The sequence below is a fragment of the Lissotriton helveticus genome, chromosome 1_1, assembly GCF_964261635.1.
Source record: "Lissotriton helveticus chromosome 1_1, aLisHel1.1, whole genome shotgun sequence".
Lineage (NCBI taxonomy): Eukaryota > Metazoa > Chordata > Amphibia > Caudata > Salamandridae > Lissotriton > Lissotriton helveticus.
The window spans coordinates 1462598774-1462617794 of NC_136057.1; the positions used below are offsets into that span (position 1 = coordinate 1462598774).

The 19021-nt window shown below is 42.3% G+C and overlaps 1 protein-coding gene across 2 annotated transcripts in view; it reads left to right on the forward strand.

Annotated features, from left to right (window-relative positions):
- The first annotated feature begins 327 nt into the window (after positions 1-327).
- The window catches only part of SKIC8 (SKI8 subunit of superkiller complex), a 42752-nt gene continuing 24058 nt past the window's right edge, over positions 328-19021 (forward strand). Inside the window, exons 1-9 of one of the 2 annotated variants that reach the window (XM_078686137.1) lie at positions 328-447; positions 1003-1049; positions 1135-1162; positions 8296-8401; positions 9306-9478; positions 9656-9804; positions 10313-10406; positions 10986-11079; positions 14353-14445. In XM_078686137.1, the coding sequence (XP_078542263.1) occupies positions 1038-1049; positions 1135-1162; positions 8296-8401; positions 9306-9478; positions 9656-9804; positions 10313-10406; positions 10986-11079; positions 14353-14445 (749 nt within the window). In that variant the 5' untranslated portion in view covers positions 328-447; positions 1003-1037. Of the gene's footprint in view, positions 448-502; positions 568-1002; positions 1050-1134; positions 1163-8295; positions 8402-9305; positions 9479-9655; positions 9805-10312; positions 10407-10985; positions 11080-14352; positions 14446-19021 lie in introns of those variants that run through there. The other variant, XM_078686141.1, reaches the window with a different exon arrangement.

A 19021-nucleotide genomic window follows, 5' to 3' on the forward strand; every position in this document is an offset into this window, starting at 1 on the left:
AAAATAAAGCACTTTAAATGCGTTCTCGAGCTCTATTCATGATAACCGACTAATAAAGTTAAAAAAAGCAAAAAAACACAAGTTAAAATGAATATGGACGCGTTTAAAGTATCTTGTCCAGGCCTTTGCAGAATATTAAAATTGTAATAATTGATCAGTATTTTTCTCAGTGTAATGTGGCAACCTTAAGTTCCCTCTCACGTGGCTGTGCCTCGAAGCTGGAGCGGAGGCAGAGAAGAAGGTGTCCTCAAACGTGAGCGTCATGATTCTGTAGCGTTGCTTATGATCATTCCTCTAACAGGAGGCTGTGCCGCGATCTCTATGGAAACAACGCACAGAAACGTCATCCTCCCCGCGACTGGTGCAGGCGCGCTTCCTTGACGTGTTTGTCAGGGGGTTGCGTTCTTTTCTATGGCAGGAGGAGAAGTCTGAATGAAGAAGAGGACGGTGAGTTGTTAAAAAGAGGAACAGCTTATGAAGCCGGGTTGTTGACTCATTGGGAAGGGAGTTGGAGTGATGGCAAGATCATTAGCGTAGCGAACGAGTGGGATAATCGGCTATCGATCGGTAAGATGCATGCATGATATTCGTAAATGGACAGCCAGAAGGAATGAAACCTTAAGTTTGATAGGTTGACAAACCCGTTTAGTTTCTTTTTCTTATTTGGACTTATCTTCTTTAAATTGTGGCTTCAGGCCAAGTGTGTCACTTGAAGTAACCCAAGAATTAAAGCCCCTGAAATCACTAATGTGGTACATGAAACTGAAAGTAAGGCAACCTTATGCTTGAATAGAACTTTGGGACGCTATCATCAGGCAAGAGGGTTGATAATGGGAGCCGAGTTTTAAGAGAGGACTGAGGAATAGAGCATCAAATATGTTAAGGCCCTCTGCATTCGAGTTACCTTGACCTGGCAGAATTCGCTTAGGGATCCCCCAACTGTCTGCATTTTGTACCAACATCAAGAAAGCAGGCCAGTCTAAGGCATGCGTTTTCTTTCAGATCACCTTCATCCATAGAACGCTGTACACGGAACGATGAGCACCCAGGTAAGGCCTGTGCAGTTGTGTGCGCGTCTTCATCCACTTTCCCAGACTGTCTGACTTCATTCCATCTTTTTTTCTCCTTCTGCAGTATAGTATACTGTTCAAGCAAGAGCAAGGTAAGCTGTAGTTTTATGCACATTATTATCCGGGCACCAGGAATGCGCCCCCCCCCCCTTTCTCAATCAGTGCAAAAAGGTAATTTACCGGCATGATACTCAACTCTTACAACATCAAGGCAACTAAAGCAGGGATATCCCTCAGGTAAAATATAAAGTTACCAGGCGACTATATAGCTCTCAGTATGTAATGCTCCTCTTCTGAGCTTTTCTTTTGCAAATATTTTTCCCAGCATGATTACCTGAAGTTAACCACTTCCAGAACACATTGGATTTTTAAATGAACACGCAGAACAGGAGCGTTGTGCCCTTGATGGCATGTAAATATCTGATAACCTTAGTGAAACATAGCTTACAAGCTCAGGTCTCCGACATCAGCGCCAACTATCAGGTTACAACTCATTTACAAGTATAGGCTTTAAACAGCCGACCTATCCACTGGTGATATGGCAGTATTACACATTACTATTTACATACATATATGGTTGCCAGCCATTTGTTGCATCTTCAAAAAAAAGTGAGATCATGAATGTATCCACATGTCAGTACTCATTTTTAACCTATGGAGATCTGTGTGCATAAATTATTTTTAAAGTATTTGAAGTTCTTGGTCCCTCAGTTTAATTTTTGGGGTCCAGGCTTCAAGCATGCAAGAAACCCACATGCTGCTGAGGACACATTTTTTGTAAGATGGGAAAGTAAAACTGCCACAGGGTTTCCATTGAAATATCCAGCCCAGAATAACCACAAGATAACTGGATCTCTTAAATCAGAGAGCTACCAAGCAGGTTGACTTAGCTGACACCTATGGCACCTAAAAAGTGGTAGCACAAGGCGGTGTTTCTCTGGACTAAAGAAACTGCCTGCGGAACCTTTATCCGTTCCCACAACACCTCCTTTTCCCCAAATTACAGCTGACCACTCCCCACTTCACCTCCCACTGTACACTTCAATGACTCATTCTTTCATCACTACTTATATCCCCAATGTCTTCACTATTCACTACTAATTTCAACCTTCTTCTCTTCACCATCACACATTTCACTCACTCCATAAGGCCCAGCCACCTAATCATCCTATGTCTGGCTCCTCCATACACCCCTCTACTCTGCTAATTCAAAACCTCATCTGAAGTAACCTAGTATTAGAAAAAAAAATCTACAGAGTCCCCATTCCTTCTATATATTAAGTACTCATCCACTTTGCTTGCCCCACCACCATACATCATTATCATATCCTTATACTCTGTCCTATCACGATTGCTCCACAGTCTGAAACACCCTTCACGCTCCTCATCTTCCGGCATACACCCACATGTGTCTTCGTTTTTGCACAGTAGCACTTTTTCACTTTTCAGTTCCACCCATCACTCCTTGATTCAGTATTTTTCGCACTCCACTGTCCTCCACCCCAATCTCTGTTCTAACAGCCCAAAATGTACTTCATCTCACTACTTCTTCTACCCATCACACCAGCACTCACTCGTCCACCACCCTTTACACCTGGCATCTATGCTTGCATGCTATTCCTCCCACCGAGAATTCAGAAGCATGCTCTAGAAGATGGGATAAAAGATTTTTTTTTTTAAAGTGGGCGCTTCCCTGCACACAGTACATATCCCCTTTTTAGGTCTTGCTTAAGCAGCTCATGTGCTGTCTCTTCGAGACATGCGGTATTCAGGATATGGGCTTTAAGCTCCGCCCATACATTTTTTTGGCTCCTTGCAGTGTCTTTAGGAATTTTTTTATTTAATTGGTTTATTTTGTTAGAAGTCCCTCCTTCCTGTTTAGTACCTCCTTCTTTGCTGTTATTACCTCCCATGATGACAGCTCCTTTTACATGTAACATTACTCTGTACCTTTTTATTAACAGTTTCAATTAACTCTTTTGTTAATCACTTTTTTGTGGTAGCTGGCGTTGCAGGCACAGCTACTCACTTCCCCCAACCCTGACTCGTCCGATGCTTCGGAGTGCGCCTGTTCCGTGCACTTTCCCCTCCTGCTTTGCCACAGAATGCATTGCGGTGCTTCTTGTTTCCAACTGCATTTGTATTTTAAAAAGAGTAGTGTGTGTAGGCGTTTGCATTTTTCAACAAAAGCGTGTGTAAACTAACTTTTCGATGCAGCGGTGCACTGCTCGGTGTGTTCCTTGAAGCTGTTTTTGCTTCCCCACCCTCTGAGCACAAACGCAGCCTTTCTGAATCAAGCGGCAATGCTTCCTCATTCCTCCCCCCCGCAGCCATTCGCTGCTCTGCCCGACCTCCTCCCTCGCTTCCAACACCCGCATGCACAGGTCCCGAAGGCGCCTGCCCACAAGGTACGTGGCTTTGCAGCTGCGGCATTTTTATTTTTAAAAGAGTAGCATGTATAGGCATTTCCATTCACTGCTCTGCCCGACTTCCTCCCTCGCTCCCAACACCCCACTGCACAAGTCCCGTGGGCGCCTACAAGGTACATGGCCTTCGCAGCTGCGGCATTGTATACTCAAAAGAGTAGCGTATGCAGGCATTTCATTCACTGCTCTGCCTGGCCACCTCCCTCGCTCCCAACATCCCCCTGCACAGGTCCAGCGGGCACCTACAAGGTACAGGCCTTTGCAGCTGCAGCATTTGTATTTTAAAAAGAATGCGTGTGTAGGCATTTGTAGTTTTTAAATACTCTTACTACAGGTAAATATTTGAGAGCATGGACTTGAGTATGTGAACTGACAGGGCCGCAAAGAAATGCTTTCACATTTTTCCCTAGTCAACCTGTACGTGTCACTAGAGCTGGCACTTAGTGTCGGACTCGTAACATGGTGAAAATGCAACAAGAAACTTGAGCAAAGCTGTAATTTTAAACAAGTTGCTATTCATCTCTTGGGACAAAGTGCTCAATGCAGGCATCGTGCAATCAAAGGGTGAGCTGACAAATTGACTTGCCATTCCTGCCTGCCTGCAGAGAGAACTGCCACTTTAGGGCTAGTTTGCTTAAGGACACTATGTTAACCAAGAGGGCGGGATCTGGACATGACACAAGTACAACACTGGAATTAAGGAGCAAACAAATCGCCTGCCACAGAATTAGACCTCCATCCATAGAACCCTTAAATCAACTTTTCACTGACTCTTCCTTAGCTCTTTGAGCCTTCCAGAGTCACTGGACAGTTTGGCAAACTTTTTATTGCATGTCAGCCCTGAGCACAAGGTGGCCTGTTTGCTTGACTCGTGATTTTTTGTTTTCTTTCTGAAACGATCTAAGGAGCTAAATTGATTCCTTGTAAGGAGCTGCTTGTTTCTGCTTACATTCCACATGCTTTACTTAATCTTGCATTACCTATAAGTGTTTGCTTTTATAAAGATTTTGTTACTTTTTTGTATGTTCAGGCAGCATATCACTCTTGTCTCCCCTCCCTCATAACCTATTTCACGTTCTACAGCGCCACAAAGTCATACAAATGGCTGTAGCACTATGTAAATATAAGTATTCCACGGTAAATTAAAGCAAAAGTAAAACCAGTCATTTTCACAGACGAGCTCTAACTTTCCCAAATGTGAGACTTATTGCATTGCAAATGCTTGTTCTTCTATGCTCCTCCTCACTGTTCAACACATTACCACCACATATCTTTCACGTTGTTCACTTGACAATATCTAGAACGCTCCTTTACCACTTGTGATATCATAATGACAAATACAATACTCCCAAATACCAAAACCCAAAACATGCACAGCCCTTTCCAAAACATAACAGTAAGACACCTACTTTATTCATACCATCTCTCATAAAACCACACTACCCCACACTAAATCAGCTTACCACGCCAATCAAACTAACAGATATTCAAAAGATCCTCTATCCAAACCAGTAAGCCAGACAATAATGCTTTATAACTCTTAAAACGCATCACATCAAGCATGCCATTTCGCCCTAAACACCTCAAACATATTGTTATCACTTCACCTCAGTAACTGTCCTTTTATTCTATTGGTTTTTCTGCATGAAACAAAAACATTTAGGAAACCCACATATTTTCGCAAAAGGGATCCAAGAGAACAAAGACTCAATAGGTACAAGAGAACCAAAGACACAGGGTGAGGTAAATTATCAATATTAGCATCTCTAAAAAGTAACTTCACCAAGACAAACCGATCCTTAAAGACTACTCACTCTTGAGGAAGAGAACAGACTTCATCCTGTAGCCCCACTATAGGACTAGCTGAAACACACCCACAAAGATAACCAACCACATACGATAAATGCATGCGCCCGACAAAAATGGAGGAAAGTGTGTAATAGTACCCTGTAAAGTATGTGATTCAACAAGAGGTGCTGTAAGACCTATATCCCACTGCGATGCACACGCAGAGTCAACCACTCGGCTCCTCACTGTCATGTGAGTTTGGACGAGAGTTTGCATTATCGGCCCGTCTCAGAAAACAAATGAAGGGTTAACCACACTCACTGCACATATTCAGAGGTAGTCTGTCCTCCGGACGACCCCCAGCTCCCCCTTCGAAGGATCCTCTAAAGACAAACTCCAACTGCAGAAACAGCAGCATCCTGAAGTGCTAAGCAGCCAAGTAATTGGTGAATGTGTGCTATATAAAACCATGCACTATAACTTAATTTGACGCCCATTATAGTGGTACGACTGGCACCCGCCGACCAACCAAGAGAGTCCAGTGTTTTTCAAAGATGAAGTTAGAGGGGAAATTAGAAGCAGAGAGACTAGGGAGGCAGAGCAGAGGGTAAGGTTATAGACGTTGATCTCTGTAGAACACAGAAATCACTCTGAAGTATTTAAATAAAAAAATAGGCTGAATTTTGCTCCGTTGGTAATATTACATTTCTGAACTAAACTTATTGTTCAGAAATGTGATTGTTTTTGTACGGGCATTATGCTGCTGTTACACCCAGAGACAAAATCTTTCAGCCCCCTCCCCCCCCAAGGAATGGTCATAAATGAGATGGCAAAATCAGTTGCTCCTTTAAAGATCACTGTACTTGCACCCCATGTATAGGGAAATAATTCTGGTTGGCAACTGAATTTAGAACACAACGGTTGGTAACTGAGTTTGACACTTCACAGGACCTGATGCACGTGAGGATAAAAAAATAAAGTATAGCGAGGACAAAAAAGGGTAGGGAATGGAAAGGAGCATGGCAGAAGAGAGAAGAAAAACTAAAGGCAGAAAAAAAGATGTTGGCGAATGTCAAGAGAATATAGATGAGGGAGAAAAGTGATCAGGGAAAGAACAGAAAATACACATTAATTGATGAAAATAATTTCGGAAGATTGAAAATGAAGAAGACCTGTCGAGTTAAACAAATGTAAACAACAAAGATAAAAAAACAAATCGGAGGAAAATAATGCAAGATGAAGGAAAAATACAGATTAAAAAAAAAGGACCAAAGCAAGAAAACGAGAACAGGCTTGGAACAAATTGGAAATAGCAACATAAAACAGTAGAACAATAAATAGGCAGGGCCACTGGAATTATGCGGCAGGGGAGGTACAAACTATGTGGCAGGATTGAGTACGCTATGTGGTAAGAAAAGCCAAATTATGCGGCTTAATAAGACACATTTTGTGATTGTATTACTCATTATTTTCTTATTTTTACACATGTTAACACTCTGGGCATTTGTATTACCTCATTGATACCAGCTGGAACAGCCAGATCTAGCAATAAGCAACAGAAAGGTGACCAGTCAACCTTTACAAAGGGCCTTTCACTGCACTGTAACACGTCCCTGCACTTTTAGTGCCTTTTGAACTGATTTAGCTAGAAACAATGTTGTTATTAAATCTGCAGATTATGCAGCAGATGATGGATTCTGTGGCAAATCTATAATTATGCAGAAAAACGCCACAGCCGCACAATATCATATTTCCAGTGGCCTTGTGATTAGGTTCTTAATATCACGTGTTTTGAACTCACTGAAGATATCCGTTTACTCTGCAGGTCATTGGTTTCCATTTTGTAGAGCTCTATGTAATACTTTGGGCACAAATTCCAGTCCTAGAGTGATGCCTCTGGTTTAACATACTTACCCCTGACATATGTGTGCAACCTCCATGTCATAGTAGGTTAGAAAATCAGCAGGTTAATGCAGCTAGATAGTGGGTGTAAGCTAAAGGTGTCATGTTCTATTTCTAGAGCGATCCCTGCCAGCATATCACTGCCCGTGTCAGTGTTTTAGTTCAAATAGCCCGACAGTTAAAAGCAAAAAATATCAAATGTATTGAAACATTGTCCTCTCGAGTGCACGATTTCAGCACCCAAGAGCATCTCATATTCCATTCTTCCCAGCACCTGACCCTAATGTCCTCTTGCATCTGGGGCCTGTAGAGCTATTTTCCTTAAATTCCCTACCGTTGTAATTTTAAGGGTACGGTCGCTTTACAAGCTGAGGACTCAAATACCAAAGCCAACTTTGTCAGTGAGATTCCTCTCTGCAAATCTGTTCATAATAATGCTGACCGTTTAGCACACGCCACAAGCTGAATTGCTTTAAGATGCTGGAGTTTAAGTTTTACTCCTTTCTAATACAGTAATGTTTGATGTAATAACCTGTGAAAGACCAAAGCCTGATTTGGGCTTGTGAGGATTTAAATCTGGAGACCCGGGTCTCAGAATCGTGAATGTAACTCCTTGACCTATGTTCTTGGGGAATAGTGGAGGGGTCAAACTGGATGAGGTTGCTTGCCTGTTTCCCTCCTATTTTGTAGTCCTACTTCAGCGTTATAGAGAGGAACCTGCTTTTAACACCTGGTTCTGCCACCCTCACCTGCTGTATCTGCTCCTCAAGATCATTGTTAAAGTCACTATAATGTAACACAATTCTGTAATTTTCTTACTGTACCTATTGCTTAGTTATTCAAAGATGTTAATTGCACAATCAAGGCACCAAATCCACTGAAGGGACACAAAATTGTAGAAGAGCATTTGAACTAATCTGCTGGAAGAATACCTGATTAATGCTTGTGAGCAGGAATATTCGAGTGCACACCGCCCCAGTTCCCCTTAACCCAGTGGAGCTTGTAGCCACGGGTGGCGGTGTTTTGTTAGAGGTAGTGGTTGCAATGCAGTGGGCTGTAATTTGCATGTAAGATCATAGAAATGAATCCCAGTCCTTTTTGCCTTGTAGCCCACGATGATGCTATTTGGTCTGTGGCCTGGGGGAAAAGCTCCAAAGACCACACAGAAACCGTAATCTCTGGTTCACTTGACGACCTGGTGAAAGTTTGGAGATGGTGAGTCTGTGCTAACAAATACCAGCCTCTGATCTGACTTACAGTAAGAGGTCACACCATTCTCTGCATGTAACCTGTTATGTACATAAAATTAACCAATTTACAGAGTTTCTAGTGCAGCACTGTTAGTATGCTTTCTTTTGTTGTTTTTCTGTTCCTAGCCAACTTCTGCCCATACTCTGTATGAAGGAAGCTTGCACTGCTGCTGTCCATGTTCTGCTACTTCTGTGTTGTCTGTCTGTTTCAGAGAAAAGGGCGACTGCACTACTGCTGCTGCATCTAACTTTTCTTTGTATATGAAATAAATGTGCGCTGCTACTGCTTTTTGCTTACCCAATTGTATTTCTGAGGATAGTTTTTACTAATTTCAGGGTGTTATTGGGGTTAAAGCCTTTTTCTGCTGCCGGTAGTGTTGTAGCTATTATGAGTAGATGGCATCTTGCACTGCTGTGTGCATACTTTGCCCTTTGTCTGTGAATTAAGGGTGCACTGGTGTCTGTGCTCTTCCATGAGTGTGTGTATGTTTTTGTGTGTGAACACGTGCTCACAGTATACTTGCACTCTTATCCGTCCTCAGTCACTGCCACCCATGCTGTACCTGTTCTGCAAGCGAGAGAACCTTGTACTGCTTCCCATGGGGCCAGGAGCAGTATGTGAGTTTGTATGGGTTGGAAACACGTGTTTCGTAAATAAACATATGCCATCAGTCTTTAAGGTGGGACCTCCTGAAGTTAATTCACAAATTTACATTGATGTGGGAGGGGGGAAGGGGAGATTAGTATGTGCTCTGCCATTGCTATGAGGGAGTTTGCATGCTGTAATGGTGCAGGGGCAGACAAGCTTGATTTCTACCGAGTGTACCCTGATCTTGCTTCTCAACCAGCAAATTGTATGTTTTTTGTAGGGCTGACGAGCGCCTAGATCTGCAGTGGAGCTTGGAAGGCCATCAACTGGGCGTAGTGTCCGTGGGCATAAACCACACGGGCAGCCTAGCGTGCTCCAGCTCCCTGGATGCCCACATCCGTCTTTGGGACCTGGAAAACGGCAAGCAAATCCGCTCCATCGATGCTGGGCCTGGTAAGGATTTATTCTCATCTTGCTTATGTTGGTTAAATTCTGGCTTTGGGGAAATTTAAGTTAGCACTGGGTCATGCTTTTACCCTCTTGAGTCTTCCTTTATTGCACAAGGCTTGGCTGGTGATGGGATTGTAAATACAATAAGCTTATGCTGCATCAATCATCCTTTCTCCATAGTTGATGCCTGGTCCCTGGCATTCTCGCCTGATTCTCAGTTTTTAGCAACAGGAAGCCATGTGGGTAAGGTGAACATTTTTGGCGTGGAGACAGGAAAAAAAGAATATTCTTTGGACACCCGAGGGAAGTTCATCTTGAGCATCGCATACGTAAGAGACCCTTCAGCTCTTTAAGACTGTCCTTCTGTTCTCTGCATCTTGAAAAGCTAGTAAAGACCTTGATGTGCAACACGAGCATTATGATCTCCATAAACCTGCTGTATATAAAACCCAGTACTTACGTTTGTGGTGTTCTTCTCGCAGCTGTATTTTGCAGTCACAGTTGGTGTAAAACTGTAGTTTACAGACGGCATTTTAGTGTGTTGGGAGTATGTTGAAGACTAAAGCACTTTTGAACTGGGATTCCTTATTAAAACCTCAATGTTAGCACAAAATTCATTCTCGGGTGACCATGTAAAAATGGGTTTTGCGCCTTAAAATGTTAGCATTTTTGCAATTTAGTACATTTCTGCATGTTATAAATGTGTTTTCCGGTATATAAATCATTTATATGTTCGTATCTTGTTTGTTGATTGTGGATTTGTGCTGAAGCAGGCTTCAATCACATGCCATTCACTGGATTGTATCAAAAATCCTGTTGTCTCTCCATAATATGTAGAGTCCGGATGGAAAGTACTTGGCCAGTGGAGCCATTGATGGCATCATCAATATTTTCGACATAGCGACAGGAAAACTCCTCCACACGCTGGAAGGTGAGATCCCACTTCGGGTCTCTACTAGAGATTATAGAGTTCCTGTCTAGGAGCATGTACATGTAATTGTGCTGTTTTCATCTGGCATGGGGCACCAATGGCCAAGAGGGTCAGTGAGCAGTGCATCGTCCTTTCTGCAGGGACATCTCTAAGGGGAAGGGTGTAAGTGGAGGTAGTCTCAAAACTATTTTTATAACTGAAAATGGAGTAGTTACATTGTCCAGTCTAAAATGTAGTTTTTGCAGAGTGAGTTTGGGTCTGTGTGGTCCCTGTGAGATAGTGTTTCTGCCCTAGATAAATGTGTGTGTATATGTGCATGTGTCTTGTCTTCTTATGTGGTGGTGTAAGTCATTCTATTTTTATCTAAAATAAGACCCCTCATCTGTGCGTTTGGGTGCTTGGATTGCCATTCTGAAATGGCAACTCCGCCAATTTGAAACTTGTGTTCGGGCCTGAGAGTGGACCAAAACAGTTTTTAGTATGTGGTCTGAGGTGCGTTGTCTCTTGGTGTGGGTTTGCAGTTTGTGGTCCATTTACCTTTTGAATTACAGTCTTAATGACATGACTTCTCATCTGCAGGACACGCTATGCCCATTCGATCGCTGACATTTTCTCCAGACTCTCAGTTGCTGGTCACGGCTTCGGATGACGGATATATCAAGATTTACGATGTGTAGGTTTTGAGTGGGTTAGATTTGTAGTTTATGCATTTGGGATAGGTGCAGAGTGACACAATTGCTAGATGTTGTGTGTGGGCTCTGTGTCTATTCCTTTTGAGTGTTGGATTCTCTCAAATAGGATTGCTCCCTTGGCAGAGTGAAGCCTGCCGCCTTCCCCTTTCAGACTGTTTTCTCTGATTGATGTTCAGCATAGTGCTGATCACATTAACCCTGACCACATTATCCAGTGGTAAAGATGCTCAAGGCTGGATCCGTCCACGTTGGGTGCTTTGATACTTGTAAGGAGAGTTGTCTAACTCTATGTCATTGGGACACCAGTGTTTTATTACAAATCATTGTAAGTGTGTCTGTGGCCAGCCCTCAAGTACGTAGTTGCAAGCCTGCAAGAGAGACCCTATAGCCACTAAATGTCTGTGGTATCTTTAGAATGTAAATAAACAGTTGGCCCTAATTAAACGATCTAAGCAAATTACTATTCAAACCAAATGGCAGTTTAATGCAAAAAATAAACAGAATATGAAATGAACGGCAAGTGGGTGTAAGTGGCAAATGTGCGAGGTGCTCTCTTAAGTGTGATACACGTGTGATGAAGGTGATCAGTGTACGTATCAAGTAACAAAGAATAGTACAGCTTGTTAAATTAAATATACAAGCCGACTGCGTTTCAGTCCTTTTAGAAAATGTAGGATCATCATCCAGACTCGATCGTTTATGGAGCCTGAAAGAGAGTTTCTGAGATATCAAAAAGCAGAAACGCAGGGGTGAATTCGCACAAGCACCAATGGAGTGTCACTGAATAGTTGTGGTGTATGTCATAAGGAAGGAACTGGTACAAAACGTAATGTCTGTCTTTGGCGGTTTTTGATACTGCAGTAACTTTCCCCCAGACTTATCAAGTCCTAATGATGATGATCCTACATTTTCTGTAGGATCGTAATGTTGTTGACTTGCATACAGACCCACAGCATTGTATATTGAGTTTAGTGGGCTATGCCATGCATTGTTATTTATTATACACATTGATCACCTTCATCCCACTTAAGAGAGCACGGAGTACGTTTGTCACTGGCACACACTTTGCTAATTTCTTAATGTATTCATTTTGTGCATTAAATGTCCATTTGGCTTGAATAATAGTTTGCTTAGTTCACTTAATTAAGTACCACTGTTCATTACCCTTCTGCCCTCAAGTAGAACTGAACGAAATGAGCGCATCCATCAGGAGTTAGTTTTGCTCTGCCTGATTATTAATAGTACGTTTTTTTTTCGCACTTGGATTTACTGGGTATGGAGGATCCTGAATATAAATAGATACATATATTCTCCCCGACAACAATACCAGCAGGAATTCGAAGCAGCACTCTAGAGGTTAAAAGCAGTGATTTTACTCAAGAATTCATGCCAAACAAATACAATATATATATATATATATATATATATATATATACACACACACACACACACACGAATATATATACTTTTTTTTTGTCCTGCAAAATTGCAAGAGAATTTGGCTGTAGCATTGTCATGCCACTTTTATTTCTAACAGGAAGAAGTATTCCGTTCCTACCCCTGCTAAAATAAAAAGGATGTATGACGTTACAACGCAGGCTATTACAACGCCTGCCTTTACAACGCGGTTTTTACATCGCAAACCTTTACAACGCATAGCGCTTAGAGGTGCTGGATAGTGGTAAGTATAATTTTCTATTCCAACTCCAGTCCCCTTGGACACCAGGGAAGATGTTGGATAGAAAATTAAACGTATTCCCTATCCTAGAGCGCCCCCCCAGCACAATGCGTTGTAATGGTTTGCGTTGTAATGACCGCGTTGTAATGGTAGTGCGTTGTAATAGTTTCGTTGTAAAGGTTGTTCACCAAATAAAAATAACTAAACTCCCCCCCCCCCCCCCACCTCCCTGGCACCTGCATATATTCACCACGTTCCCACATAGGGTGGTAAATGTATGCAATAAAAGTATATTAAATAAGGGGTTCCGTGGGGTTTCACGGTCAGAACAATTGGGCCCACACAATATTTCCAGATTCCATGGGGTTTTACTGTAATTGCAAGGTATTAGGGTGATTTGTCCACACACAAACTGATTTTACCATGTAGAAAATTACCCCAGTACCTTGAAACATGTAATTAGGATGTTGGTCATCAAGTGAATATCCAGAACTGGAATCATGGTTTCCTGATGGTATGGAGCTCCGTGCAGCCTCCGATTTGGCTGAACCTGCTCGGGGGGATGTGCTGGATTTCCATAGGCTCCTGAACAGCAATAGACTTTTCCGAAAGGTTTGGGTACCCGATTTGAATGCAGGAGTGTGTGACTGAAGTGCTGTGTCTTCAGTGAGGTTGTGTGTAATAGTGGGTTTTATAGAGGGTCCTCCACTTGGTAGCTGATTGTGTAGTTGTTGAAATGGGTCTAGGAATGTTTAGGATGTCTATCCAGCGTGTGGTTAGCGCTGCCGAAAATGTTGAGCAACGCTAGCCAGCAACATTACAGTTTGAGCTACGCTGCAACTCAATACATGGAGAGTTACACAGAAACCTACAATGTGTGTTAAACATTAACACAACCATTTTCTCTAACTCATCCATTGGAGCAATCATCAGTATTTCGCTAATCATGTCAGCGTAGTCATTGCTGTATTTATATTTTTAATAGAGGTGCTGAGTCAAAGTTATTCAGAGGTGGTTATCCGGTGGCTCTTTTGTTTGGTTGCAATTGGTTACTTCATAGCACTACGTAATCTAACTCATAGTATCTAAAATCAGTAATTAGTTGTAAATGCTGATCGCTTTATACTGATTTTATGCTTTGTGTTTGTATTTTTTTTAGGTTTGATTTGCAATGAACTAAAAACAGCTAGAGGAGGGCTGGTGGTGAATAAACCACATGTGCGTCTGGTAGCCGTTAAGTCACTCAATTGCCATTTCCTTGCTGGCCAGTAATGAAATCCTCTGCTTTACCATTAGGCCAGTCCTTCTCTGTAAATAGTGCCATTCAAGGATACATGATTGTGCCTTTTAAAGGCCAGTGCGCATCTTGTATTCAACTTGTTTCTTATTACCAAAGCTCCATATCTGTAGTAGGAGAGGGCAATGGCTGCTTAGTGTGATGAACTGATGCGTATGTCCCTACAGGAAATGGACAGCTGTGCCATTGATACTGAAATAAGAATTCATGCAATTGCTTATGGTTTGCTGTATTTCTGCCTGCATTCCTAGTAATTATCCTCTTTGTTTCCACCTACAGGCAGCATGCCAACCTGGCGGGGACCCTAAGTGGCCATGGATCCTGGGTAGTAAGTGTGGCGTTTTGTCCAGACGATGCCCACTTCGTGTCCAGGTAATTTAGAGCCTCTGTTCCCTGTGTATTTTGACATTTCTATTCATTCCGGTATTCATTGCATTGCCAACATTATCCCGGAGCATTATGTAAGGGTCAAGGGTATAAATAATAATACAAATCATGATAAATACATTTTCACAAGCAGGTGACAAAATATTTTGATGTTCGAGGGGGCAGCTTCTTCCAAAGAAAAACTGCTTGTACATTTTTCTTTAAATGTACACATTTGTGTTGGTGAGAACAAAGCTAAAGCAAATTGTATTCCAAAATTTACTTTTTATTTTTGGTCTGGCGTAACAGCACAGCTGTTGCTAGACCTTATGTGATCAACCTAAAAAGAGCTCTCTGGAGTATTGCAAAGAGGGGCTTTGGCTCCGCCCACATGTTGATGGACAGGAGTAAATTTTCTGATTGGGCAGAAGTTGTGTGCTTCCACTAAAGTGATTACCTTCCAAAAGCTGTAGTTATTTGTTTCTCAGGTTGTATGAGCCAGATCTCTTTATCAAGTCAAGCTTACTGTGTTACAACAGAGCTTGCCCTCCAGGTCAATCACATGCCACTGAAATTCTATATGGCACTTAGATAAGCATATAAATATGGTGTTTGTTTTTCTCTAGCAACAGCATAGATGGGAGGGGAGAGCAGGCGGCAGGCTCAGGTTTGCGAGATGGCTCCATGTTATTAGGCCATTGGGATTATTTTCTGGCCTTTCATGTAATTCCTGGCCTTTCATTTAACAAACATGGTATAGTGGGAGTTTTATTGTTTGCTGGATTTGAAAGAATTGGATTAATGCGTCTGAGAACAATCATGGTGCTGTTATGATGTCCTATCAATATTTGAGCATCATGGCGACCCTGGCCACCCAAAGGGGGGTTACAGAGGTACAAGGAACAACAGGTTAAAATAGACTAAGAGTGCCAAAATTAAAGAGACCGTTTTTAAATGGTGTTTTTTTCAGAAGCTGGGCTGTGGAGGCAGAGTGGAATTGTTGGGCCATGCAAGAGCAAAGGCCTTCATTCAGAAATAATGTCACCACATCATACATGGAAATACAGGACACAATTCACTGTTCTGTTTGTAGGCAGTGTCTTCTCAAGGCTTTTTGGGACATTGGAAAGTCCTATTTTGGGGCCCAGTGTTTGGAACAGTGTTGCATCTCGTTACACATTTTGTGCCATTTCAAGACTGCATGATTGCAAACAACATTGTTTGGATTACATTAAACTTTTGGAAACAGGGGTCACCCCGAAACAACTGAAATATATTTTGTCAACGACTCAAATGCTTACATTGTGTTCCCAGGGAGCCCCTTGGAAGGTTGGGAGCCTGGGCAATTGCCCATGCCTTAAAACGTCTCTGGTTGTACTTGTGAGACTTTACATGTGAAACTGGTTTGATATACAAGTGCAAGTTATTCAGAAAAAATGAACTTGCTTATGTAAACCAATTTATTCTTGTGCAGTAAAACCACTCTATGCAGGAATATATTGCTCAGTAGTAAAACGCATTCAAATGATGCAGAGTGGGTGTTCCAGGGTGGACTTAAGGGTTGCTAAAAAGTTTAGTTCTGACTCGAACATGAGAGGGTCTGAATATTCTGAAACTTCCCTCCAACATTATTTCATCCACCACTCCCCTTTCCATTCATCAACTTCAGATTCTTTGATATGGCACTCCTTTAGAGAATTTTAAATTGCCCTTCCTTTAATTGTAAAACCCCCTTACTCTACCATAATGTTACCATTCCCTAAACCCTATAAACTCCTTGCTACAGCTTAATGATACCCCTCCCTGAACTAGAAAACCTTATTTCCCACGCATGCTACCCATCCCAGACCTCCCACAAAAACACAACTCCTTGATACTACTTTTCCCAGAACCCTAAAAACTCCTTACTACCCTATAACACTGCCCTTGCCTGAACCCTAAAAAACACTTAGTGGTATCTTTCTTTGAATTAAAAAGATTCCTTACTACTCCTTAGCTGTACCGATTCCCTGGGCCCTGAGAAACCCTTACTACCACTTAATGCTACTTTTCACTGAACCCTAAAAACACTAATTATAATCATCATTGAGCCTTAAAAAATCCTTACTGCCCCTTAACTCTACCCTTGTGTGAAGCCTAAAACCCTTACTATGCATTAAAGCTACCTATCCCTGAATCCTAAAAATCACTAACTACCCATCTTGAACCCAAAATCTCTATCGCTACTCATACCTGAACTCGAAAAACCCCAAACTACTTAACATTACCCTTTCCATGAACCCTAAATTCTTCTTACTACCTTTTACATGTATTCTCTGCTAAACCCGTATTTCCCCTTTACGCTACCATCCCTGAACCTAAAGAACTACTCCCTAACGCTAACTTACCCTCACCCCTGAACACCCGTAACTATCTCTTAATGCTAGCCTTCTCTGAACCCTAAAAATCTCGTACTACCCCTTAATGCTAACCTTCCCCGCTCCTTAAGAACCTCTTACAGCCCCTTAACTCTACCCTCATCGAACCATAAAAACCTGATAATACCGTTACCACAACTAGCTTTCATGATCTTTCTGAAATTTAGAGATAAATGTGCAAACATTGTTTGCCTCTTTTTCTACAGTTATTGGTGTAAAATTAGCACTAGCTTTCACTTGTGGTCTGGTACTAATAGGCACGGAATTCAGTAGCTTCTCTTAATGCAAAATAGCGTTAAATAAACTGAAAACGCCCTTCACAGGATTTTTTTTTGACCCGCTTTTCACATACTCTAAATGACCTTCAAAGTAGTATGTCAGTGAAAAATATAACACACCAAATTTTAGTGCACAACTTATTCTTTGTTTTTCTTAATAACGGGCCTTTTAGGTAAGGTAGACTTCCCTTTTTAGGTCGGACTTGAAAGCACAGCTGTCTGTAAGACCTATTTTTAGCAAGTCTTTAAAAAATGCATAGTGGAATTTGGCTTCGCTCCACCCATAGGAGCATTACTGTCTCACCTCATGCTCTCAGCTGGTGATGTATAATTCCGCCTTCCAGAAAGAGCTTCTATTAGGATGAACAAGGAATAATTCTAAATCTGAAAAATAAACTCCACTATGTGTCGCGTTCATTTTTTAGGTCAAAGAATACCAGACAGTACAGCGGTCTGGTTTGCTAAAAACATCTTGGGGACTTTAAGAAAGCTTCCCTGGGAATGCATTCCGCAGTTTCTTACCATTGGCTTTGTAACTTACATCTGCTTGCTTTCTATTTGCTGCCTCTATTTGTTTTATGCTGTCCAGCTTGAATTCATTCCTTGCGTTGCCCAAACTCTATTTACTGTATTCTTTCCCCAATACTGGACTTCTGTAAAAAGACCTTTAAAAGTTGTTCCCATCTTGTCACATTTGCTGTACATTCAAAGGCAGAGATCAAATGCCAGGTTTTGTCTTCCAGGGAACTTGGCATTTACTGTTCTTTCTCTGACTTCAAAGTGAGAGGATATATGTGGCAAGCGTGCTGGCTTCTGAGGGTGTGCTTGAGGGACACTGTACAATATCTAGCAAACAACAAAATTGAAATGTCTGTAAATGACCTGTGCAAATATTTCAGACTATATCAGAAAAAATTAGAAAAGCACAAATAAAGCACATTTTTGGCTAATTTTGAAGTGTGGTGGTGGTAGATATGGGGGTCTCTAGTTGGTAGAGGTAGGTACCTTTTGTCCAAATGGGGACCTTTCTTCCTAGTCCGGATAAGGGAGTTACGCTTCTAAAATAACCCCTACCCACCCCCTTGGTAGCTTGGCACGAGTAGGCAGGCTTATCTTAGAGGCAGTGTGTAAAGCATTTGCAAATAACCAACAGTAATACAGTGTAAGCACTACAAAAGGACACCACACCAGTTTAGGAAAATATCTAATATTTTTATATACTCAAGACAAGACCAAAAACGATAAAAATCCACAATATAGTACTTATAAATTTTCAGTTATCAAAATAACCTTGAAATACAGTTCCTTGAAGTCGATAGCTCCGTCCGGGGCTATTACAGCGTCGGGAAGACCCCCCAAAACAGTACCTTTAAAAATGGAGGGTGTCTTTGACCTCTCTTTGAGCTTCCGAAAGCACGGCGTCCGCAGGCGTCTGTTCCGGAGGTCGGTGTAGGAGTCATCGGGTCCTCACAGTCACACGCATTGCAAATCAAACTCTTCGCGGTTGAAGTCCGGAGCGCTGGCGTCGGCAGGCATCGTTTGCTGCGGTGCGAAGTGCAGAGGTGCGGCGTGCAATGCCTTCAGGTCGCGGTGCGAGCAGCGGCTCGATGGCGGTGTCAGATGGAGTCGTCGGGGAGACAAGGTTCGCGGTGCCAAGTGATGCGGTGCTGGCTGGTCTCGGTGCAAGCAGCGTCGTCGTTGCTAATGCTCTGTAGTCGGCTGACGAACTGGAGACGATGGCGCCGGTAGGCCTAGGCTGCGGTGCGGGATGAGGCCGGTGCGTCATGTAACTTTACGAGTGGTGCCCTCTAACCACGGTGAAAGCAGCGGCATCGATTTCGGCATTGAGCGGTGGCGTCGGGGATACCACGGCGGCGGCCTGAAGCG